Consider the following 10,249-nt stretch of genomic DNA (forward strand, 5'->3'; position numbering starts at 1 on the left):
CAAGAACCCAGCAAGGTGTTCAGAGTTTGAAACATTTGTCTGAACAATATAACAATTACTCAAAAATGATGACTACTATCTCTCGACAAGATTTTCAATGCACAAGTCAAAGCTTCGAAAGGTCCTTTGCCGTATAAGTGAACACCTCATAACAAACTACTTTGAAAATTTGCCAGTAGCGGTTAACGTGAAGTGAAAGAATACGCAAGGAAGAAGACAAACTCTGGGTTTCAATTGGCTGTTCACAGGCAATAATACGGACATAGTATTAAATTGCGGTCGCAACACAGCGTAACGGTCGCATCGTAATATTTTTTAAGGTTACCACGACGTAATATCAGAGCAATACGATAAAGGAACTGCATCACGATTGTTACGGTCAAAACCCGTTATGTAACACCGCAATACGCTATAAATAATGTCGCATCGCCGCAACAAACTTTAAATTATCGGAAATATAAAATTATATAGATGAATTGTTCTAATTTAATTCTTGAAATTAGATTATAAATATATATCATTAATAATATAGTAATAGTTATGTTTAAAATTAGTTACTTAAATTTGAATTAATTAAATTATTTATTAATGTTATTTTAAAATTAAATTAAAATTTTCTCATATCTAAAATTAACGTGATTAATTTAAAATTAAAATTTTATATTAACATTAAGTATAGTATGTTTATTTATTATTATATACAACATGTTTCCTACCAATGATGTATCTTATGATGCACATAATGTGATGTCTTCTCCATATTGATTAGAAAAGAATCAAAACCAAGACAATGACAAAGATGAAAATGCTTTAGATCTGTCCTGTAAGATATATAATTCTTATATTTGTAGTTATGTATTTTTTTTTTCTTTCTAAATTATGTAAAATGAACATTTTTATGTTACAATATAAAAAATTTGATATAAATTTAGTAATATTGTTTATATGTTATTCATTAAAATTATAATTGTTATTTCTCATTATCCACTTCTATAATTTATATTTGTTTTTAATAAATTTTTATCTATAAAATTAAATTTTTATTTTTAAAATAAAATATTAAAAAAGTATATTAATATTAGAATATTAAAAAATAACTGTAAAATGTATAAATATAATATTTTAGATGTATTGTAATTTTTGAAGAAGAGATTACGCCCGCGACAGCAGCTAGTATCCGCAACTGTAATTTGATACTATGAATATATCAAAGAAGAAAAATGAACAGAAACCATGAAATTCTCTATTCACTCATATTTAAAGGTACAGAAACTGAAACATTGAAAGTTTTTTATACGAAATTATGTATTTGAAAGAAAGAACAATGAACTGAAACCTGACATCTAAACATTTATAGCATATGGATAGCTTTTACAATACGTCTCGTTCAAGGAACTGTGGCAGATGACGGCTCTGCCTCTGCTTGTTCTTCGACTTCGTTCTCGCCCGACATCTCTTCCAATGATTTCCCTTTCGATTCTGGCACCAAGAAAGTGAAGAGGAACCCCAAGGCATTGATTACACCTAATACAATAAGTGAATTCTTTACCCCAATGCCTGCGGGGTACCCTGCATCTGCCTTGGATTTATCCTGGTTCTGAGCCAAATACAAGAACCCGAACGCACCAACAATAGCACCTAGCTTTCCGGCGGCTGCAGATATGCCATGGCAAGTAGACCTCAACCTTGCCGGGAAAATTTCAGCAGGAACGACAAATGTGGTGGCGTTTGGTCCGAAATTGGCAAAGAAGAAAGTCAACGAGTACATGACTACAAAGCCGATTCGATTGTCCCTATGTGTCCAGTGGTCGTAAGGGATGGCCAGTGCAAACATGAACACTGTCATGAAGAAAAAGCCCATTAGTTGGATGGCAAATCTTCCCATCTTATCAATCAAAGCCACTGTGAACCAGTAGCCTGGTACAGTGCTGCAAAGAGCAATTAGTGTTTGTGCCCTTGCAATTCTGAAAACTTCCTCAATGGCGTTCATGGTCTTCGCAGGAGGAATCCAGCCAATAGCACTGAAGATGTCCTTTTGGAACAAGTTTTGGCTGTAGTATGCAATGTCAAGCAAGAACCAAGTGCTGGTGGTTCCAAGCAGGTGAAGTCCATGGCGTTTAGCAAACTCCTTAGTAAACAAACCGAATCCGGACTTCGCCTTTTCGCTTTGCACAATCTTTTCTGGCTCAGCCTCAATGTCCACCTGCAGGACCTTTGACATATCAGATGCGGCCTGCTTCGCATTCTTAGCAACAAGTGCAGTGTAACGAGCAGTTTCAGGCATCTTCATCCTCCAGTAGTAGGTAAGAGCAGCCGGGAGTGCTCCGACCATCAAAATAATACGCCAAACATAGTCCGCCTGTGGAACTGTGGAACGAAGTGCATCAACCGCATAGGGTGGAGCATCAAACAAGGCATTGAAAGCAGAGGATAATATGATTGCAAAAAGACCTCCTGATAGAATTCCAAAACCTTGCATGGCAAAAACTGCAGCAATGAAAGCTCCGCGGGTCTTCTTGTTAGCATATTCAGACATGATGGTTGCAGAAAGTGGATAGTCACCACCGATGCCAAAGCCAAGCCAAAACCGGAAGAAGCAAAGGGTTGTCATCACAGATCTAGGGGAACTGCCAAAAGAGAGACCCGATGCCACAGAACAGATGACCATGAGCATTAGAGTCATACCGTACACCTTCTTTCGGCCTAGCTTATCACCAAGCCAACCAAAGAAGAGCTGGCCTGCTAAGGTTCCACATAATGCCACACCATTAACGGCAGCCGAGACATTGGGAGGCAAACTCCCAGGCTTCTCCGCACCATCCACATGATAGTATATGCGGCCGAGCAATTTGGTGACAAGAGATATGCAGAAGAGATCATAAGCATCGGTGAAGAATCCCATCCCGGCAATGATGATGGCAGTGAAATGATACCATTGTGTTTTGGCCACATCAAGAGCATTAAGCACCTGTAATTGCTCTCCTGCCATAGCTGTCGTGCTCACTCACAAGCTTCTTTATCTGATATCTCCTTCTCTGCAAAATTTATAGGCACAAGTATCAGAATCAACTCAAAAGAACATAAATAATTGATATTTTTTTCACTTTAATTAGCCAAATGGATTACAAACAAAGGAGACTAATAGTAAATGCTCCTCCTATTTTAAAACCAATAATAATGCGTGGAAAGTCAACAGCCTCCCGGATAAGTGGGAAACAAAGACATGTGAAACTCAAACTACTGCTTGAATATTCGGGGAATATTATTCTCGACAGACTGTAAAAGAACGATTCCTATTAAGAGTATTCATATCTTTAAATGGAAAAAAAATAATGTGAGACTAATAGTATGAAATTTCTGTTCTTCAATCCTTGAAAAGCCTTTTTTTCCCTCACCAAAGGCAGAGAAACCTTCTGTCCAAGTGAAGTCTAATATTGAAAACTGTATATTTATGTCGGTTAGTGAAGGTGATAAAGCTGCATACGAACGATTACAAACCAAGATGAATATCAGTTAGTTTATTCAATTAGCCGTCTTTTTTGCATGATTCTAAAAAACCCAGAACTTTGGAGAAGCTACAAAGAGAAGATCATCAACAACGGAAAAAACATAATCAAGACCCTGATCGTAAACAAGGGTTTAATCACGTTTAAAAAAATAGAATCAGGCGAAAAAGAAAACCCAGATTCATAAAAAAGCTATTTCTTGTCGTCACTAACAAAAAGCAAGTCCCACTTGCATGCAGGTACAGTTCTATTCATTATCCCCACCGATAGAAACAAAAAGAACACGAGAGAAAACAACAAACACAACATATGCAAAGAAGAACGAAGGGATGGAGAGAGAGAGACAGATACCGTTCGTTTCTTGAAGAAGCGAGAGGAAAATTTGGGAGGAAAATCTATGATGCAGGGAAGTGAAAGAGCATGGAGAGAGTATTTATAACACACCAGAAAACAAAATATTCCAATTTCCAAATACTATGGCTCAGAATATTCCGCCACTTTTTTCTGATATTATTAAGACGTTCACTCGTGATCCAACTCAATCCTCCCAGATGGACTCCGAGTCGGACTCGGACTCTTCCAACTTTCTCGTTTACAACTTTCTCACGTACTTTCGTGGGTCAATTTCGCACACGCATAAAAACTAACACCCATATTTTGAATTAGCCCTTAAATTTTAAAATATTACAATTGAATCCTCGAAGATCATTTTTGATTAACTAGTGTTAGATATGATCCATGCTGTGTTAAATTGGTATTTAACATCTAAATTAATGGTCAGGCTGATGGGAAAACTTAATTATAAGATAGTGATACTTTTGGATATTAAGATTGATTCGGTTTGATTTGATTATTTTCTGTAAATATTTTAAAAAATAAAAAAATTATATATTATATTTTTTAAGTTATTTCACTACTTTAAATAAAATTATTATTTTAAAATTATAAAAATATCTAAATTAACTATAAATTAAATAGTTTTTTATTCATTCTAACAGTCATAAATTTTAGATTATCTAAACACTGTAATTAAATAGATTTTTTATTTTTTTGATTTTTTTTAATCAGATAAGGTAATATATGTTAAACGACTCTTAACCCTTTGACAATGAATATTCATACTTCTGCAAACATAATGTTCGAACTCGATACCTTAAGAGACGACAACAAATCTCTTAATTACTGAGATCATTCGATTCGTGCGGTTAACCATTCTTCTTAAATTCGAAATGACCAAACGTTAAACACAGTGGCAGACCTATATGGCATTCAGAGTGGGCACATGTCCACCATGAAATCCGATTTTTTTATATATTTATTGTTCATTTTACTAATCATGTTCACTTTGAAATCCTATTTGTATCTACATATACGAAAAAATTTATGTTATTAATAAGCATGTGCTCACTTTAACAAATATTTCTAGATCGTGATTTGTTAAATATAAATCACGTTAAAAATGTTTTAAAAGATTATATAGGAAGAAAACGTGGCTTCGTCGGAAATCAAAGATGTAGTTGTTGGTAATTTGATTTTACTAGAGAGAAAATGAAATTGGTAGGAGGTTTCAACTTTCGCCAAAACACGTGACGGTCCTTTGCTCTAAATTTGTGGTTGCGGCTGAACTATGCGTTCATATTAAACCCATGAGAATCGGATCCAAACGCACTCTCTTTTTGGTCTCTTAAATGATATTTTTCCACGCCGATGATCCAATGAGAATAGCTGTTGTGAACTTACGGAATTTCTAAGGTTAAATTGCACTGCAAATCATTCAATTATTAAGAAGTTTATAAATATGTTATTAGGTTTAGACTTAACTATAAAATAAGCACCTAGACAATATCATTTTTCTCAAATAAGTGTCTAAACTTTTTTTCGATTCATTCATGTGTCTAGAGTTGCAAGTGTTATCATTTTAAGTGCTCGGCACGTGGCAACCATTAAATTATGCCGTTAAAATACACATGTCACCTTTATAAAATTTTAAAATTTTATTTAAGTTTAAAACTCTTAAAAAATATTATTATATTTATGAAAAACTATAATTTTTTTCAAAAATTACATAAAAGACTCGAATCTCTAAAATCATCATTGAATCCTTAATTTCTCCTTTTTTGGCCACGGCATCAATGTCTTCTCCATCCTTACCGTCTCCATTTAGTTGTCCTTGCCCATGCTGTCGTAGTTGTCGTCGGATTCGTCAGGTAGCTTCGATTTGCTATTTTTTTGTCGAGTTTAAATCATCGATTAGGGGCTCTTCGGGTGGTTGTGTCATCAGTGGCGGTTCGGTCGGGTTGAGGCTCGTCGACGATAACAACTGCGAACGATGACTAACGAAGGTGATCGGCGTGGGTATAGAGATAGGAATAAATGTTTTCAAAGTTTGGGTTTTCTTAAAGATTTTCAAAAGTTTTGGGTTTTTTATAAATAAAATTATATTTTTAAGCTTTTTATTTTAAATAAAAAATTTAAAATTACTATAACGTGACACACATTTCACTTAACAGAATTCTTTAAAGGTCGTTATGATTGGGATACCAAAAGTGATAACATTTATAACGTTAAGCATATAGATAATAAAAAAAAATTGGACACCTATTTACGAAAAACGATATAATCTGGACATTTATTTTATAATTAAACGATATAACATTTTTGGTTGTATCATTTTAACCCTTGAACTCCTCAGATTGCATCATGATCGGAGGCAGCCATGTGCACTGGAAATACAATACTTGAGGGGTTCAAATTCAATTGTGGATGGGCGTGGTTTAAAGATGAACTTCCTATATATTTCTTCACCTTCAAATCAATACCTCAACAATCGAAAACTTCATTTTTGCCCCACCATTTTTGCTCTTCTTTCAATCTTTTCTCTGAAAATAACAGCGTTTGATTTGTTTATCTGAAAAAATTAATCATTTCTAATGTTTCATCCGAATTTGAAACTTAAAGATGATATTATTACGAGAGATAATTATATACCCTAAACACAGATCATACAACGTATTGTCGAGGTTTTAAAACTTGCAGGTGATATATATATATATATATATATATATATATATATATATATATATATATATTATTAAAATTAGTTCAAAAGTCGATCTAATGGTTCAATATTACAATATGAGCCATGAAACTGGTTCGTGTCCTAAGCAATTGGAACTGTTCTGTGGCTGGTAGATGAAGATAACTCTGCCTCTCCATGTCCTTCATCATCTTCGTTCTCACCTGTCATCTCTTCTAAGGATTTTCCTTTAGATTCTGGCACCAAGAATGTGAAGAGGAACCCCAAGGCATTGATTCCACCTAATACAATGAGTGAATTCTTCACCCCAATGCCTGCAGGGTACCCTGCATATACCTTGCCTTTATCCTTATTCTGAGCCAAATACAAGAACCCGAATGCACCAACGATAGCACCGAGCTTTCCCGAGGCTGCCGAGATACCATGGCAAGTGGACCTCAACCTTGCCGGGAATATCTCGGCTGGCACGACGAACGTGGTGGCGTTTGGTCCGAAGTTTGCGAAGAAGAATGTCAGTGAGTACATGATAACGAAGCCGATTCGGTTGTCCCTATGTGTCCAGTGGTCATAAGGGATAGCCAGTGCGAACATGAACACAGTCATGAAGAAAAATCCCGTTAACTGGATGGCAAATCTCCCCATCTTATCGATGAAAGCCACTGTGAACCAGTAGCCTGGTACAGTGCTGCAAAGAGCAATCAGTGTTTGTGCCCTTGCAATTCTGAAAACTTCTTCAATGGCGTTCATGGACTTTGAAGAAGGAATCCACCCGATAGCACTGAAGATATACTTTTGGATCAAGTTTTGGCTGTAGAATGCAGTGTCAAGCAGAAACCAAGTGGTTGTTGTTCCAAGCAAGTGGAGTCCATGGCGTTTAGCGAACTCCTTAGTAAACAGACCGAATCGGGGTTTCTCCTTTTCGACTTGCTCGATCTTTTCTGATTCGGCCTCGATGTCCATCTGCAGGACCTTCGACATATCAGATGCAGCCTGCTTTGCATTCTTAGCAACAAGTGCGGTGTAACGAGCAGTTTCAGGCATCTTCATCCTCCAGTAGTAGGTAAGAGCAGCCGGGAGTGCTCCGACCATCAAAATGATACGCCAAACGTAGTCGGCCTGCGGAACGGTGGAGCTCAGAGCATCGACCTCGTACGGCGGAGCATCAAACACGGCCTTGAATGCAGAGGATATTATAATTGCAAAAAGACCACCTGCTAAAATTCCAAAACCCTGCATGGCAAACACTGCAGCAATGAAAGCTCGCTCCTCGGGTCTTCTTGTTAGCATATTCAGACATGATGGTGGCAGAAAGCGGATAGTCGCCGCGGATGCCGAAGCCGAGCCAAAACCGGAAGAAGCAAGGGGTTGCCATCACAGATTTAGGGGTATGGCCAAAAGAGAATTAGAGTCATACCATACACCTTCTTTCGGCCTAGCTTATCACCAAGCCAACCAAAGAAGAGCTGGCCTGCTAATGTTCCACAGAACGCCACGCCATTAACGGCTGCCGAGACATTAGGAGGCAAAGTTCCAGGCTTCTCCGCACCATCAACGTGATAGTATATCCGGCCGAGCAATTTGGTGACGAGAGAGATGCAGAAGAGATCATAAGCATCGGTGAAGAAACCCATCCCGGCAATGATGATGGCAGTGAAATGGTACCATTGTGCTTTGGCCACATCAAGAGCATTAAGCACCTGTAATTGCTCTCCCGCCATAGCCACCGAGCTCACTCGAAAGCTTCTTTATCTGTTATCTCTGTCGCCACAGTCTTTCGGTTGAGCTCCGGAATTGGGCTTCGACTTGAAAAATGCGGATTGGAGTCGCCACCGATCATTTATTTAAAACAAATGGGTTGATCGGATACCCTATTTCTTACCTGATCTACGTCTTTCCAAATATGTGTCGGGTTCGGGAGTCAGTTACAGTCAAGAAAGGATTAGCACCCTTGAACCGTCATTTCGGTACTACGTAATTTCCAGTTGTCTTTGATTAATAAATTTGCAAGTTAAATTAAAAGGTAAAATTTGATCCGAATTATTTACCCTTAGTGAGTTTACGAAAATACCCTTAAAAAATAAGATTTTAAAATAAAATAATAATAATAATAAAAGAAAGTAACAAAATTAAAGAGTAAACCAATGAAATAAATGAAACCAATAATAATAAACATAAAATAATTGGATAAAAAAATGAAATTGAATAAAATAAAATAAATGAAGATAAAATATATATACAAAAAGAATAAAAAAGGTAAAATATTTTTTTAAAAAAAGAAAAATAATAATAAGAGCAAAGAAACTAAAAATATAATGAAAATAAATAAATAATATAAATAAAATAATAAAAAATATATATAAATATAAAAATGTATGTATAATATAATAAAATACTAAATAGTAATAATAATAATAAATAAATAAAAAATAAGTATACATATAATATTAACTAAAAAAATAGTAATCATAGAAATATAAAATAAAGTAAAGTAAGAATATATATATATAACGTTAGGAAAATATAGTAAAAAAACATAGTAAATAAGTAAACATAGATAAAAAATAATAATATAATATATATATATATAATAATAGGAAAATAATATAATATAACGTAAAAAAATGAAAAAATATAATAAATAAATAAATAAAATATAATTAAATATATACATATAAATAATAATGGTTAAATTAAAATAAAAAATGAATTAGGGGTCAAAATTAAAAGTCAATCGAAGAAAAAAACGACAAAACACGCGGATCCACACGACCCGTTTATAAAAATCCGAATAGTTTTTCAAAAACACAAGCCTCGGAGACTAGATCTACAAAAATAGATCTCGAAAACGCCCCCGTTCATCGGCCAAAAACACTTCTCTCAGTTTTCTTTCGAAATCAAAGCACAGCAAGGGTAAGAAAAAATAACATGCGAAGGTATGAACTTTACCTTTCAAAATATAAATGCTTCGAAAAATGGCTACGAGTTGCTTGTAATTTTTTGCTTGGTATTTCGTATATCCTCCTCCGAATGTGTTACAATAGTGAGTTACAATGGCTATTTATAGTACTTGTGGATCCTATCTTTAGGAGTTTAAATCATAGTAGAACTCTATCCTATTTTTAGGAGTTTAAATCCTAGCAAAATTCTATCCTATTTTTAGGAGTTTGAATCCTAGTAGGACGAAAATGTGTGTTGACAGCTGCCCCTCTTTGCCCATAGTCGTGTAACGGGGATAGGGCAAAGATTAAAAGACACACTTTTCGTTCTGTGGAGTTGAAAATTGACTCTGATGTTTCAATAACTTCATGTCGAATTGAGTTACGAATGACTCCTCCGTCGTGAAGCCGAGTTCATCTTGAAATGATATGAAATTGAAGTCGTAGTTCGGAATTTGAATCAGCACGTGGCTTCTCTTTGCCCTTCGGTCTTCTTCTTGATTTAAAGACCTTGGATCGGAATCAAACTCAGAAATCTTCATTGACAGATAGCTTTTGCTTGAAAATGGTTGCTTGTCACTAAAGCACGGTTAACCCATGTCCTCTTCTCGACTTGAAAACCTCGACTGCAACTGAAAAGTAGTGCGATTGATGTGTCATCGAGCTGAATGGAATCGAACTCGACAAATTTGATGGCAGATAACCCTTCTAGCCTTGAGTTATGCTATAAATGATGTGCCTTGGAGCTGAGCGTAGTCGAACTCGAAGGT

At 35.6% G+C, this 10,249-nt stretch overlaps 1 protein-coding gene and 1 pseudogene across 1 annotated transcript; both read right to left on the bottom strand.

The window, feature by feature from the left end:
* Positions 1-1,372: 1,372 nt before the first annotated feature.
* Positions 1,373-3,960, bottom strand: LOC120130940 (probable inorganic phosphate transporter 1-7). Its single transcript, XM_039148082.1, has 2 exons — positions 3,860-3,960; positions 1,373-3,034 (listed from the first exon to the last, which is right to left on the bottom strand). Exon 2 carries the CDS (start codon positions 2,987-2,989, stop codon positions 1,388-1,390), a length of 1,602 nt encoding a protein of 533 aa, XP_039004013.1. The 5' UTR covers positions 2,990-3,034; positions 3,860-3,960; the 3' UTR covers positions 1,373-1,387.
* A 2,706-nt stretch (positions 3,961-6,666) lies between these two features.
* LOC120130941 lies at positions 6,667-8,296 on the bottom strand (annotated as a pseudogene).
* Between the last annotated feature and the right edge of the window lie 1,953 nt (positions 8,297-10,249).

Source organism: Hibiscus syriacus, unplaced genomic scaffold, assembly GCF_006381635.1.
Source record: "Hibiscus syriacus cultivar Baekdansim isolate YM2019G1 unplaced genomic scaffold, ASM638163v2 tig00110548_pilon, whole genome shotgun sequence".
NCBI classification, from domain to species: Eukaryota; Viridiplantae; Streptophyta; class Magnoliopsida; order Malvales; family Malvaceae; genus Hibiscus; species Hibiscus syriacus.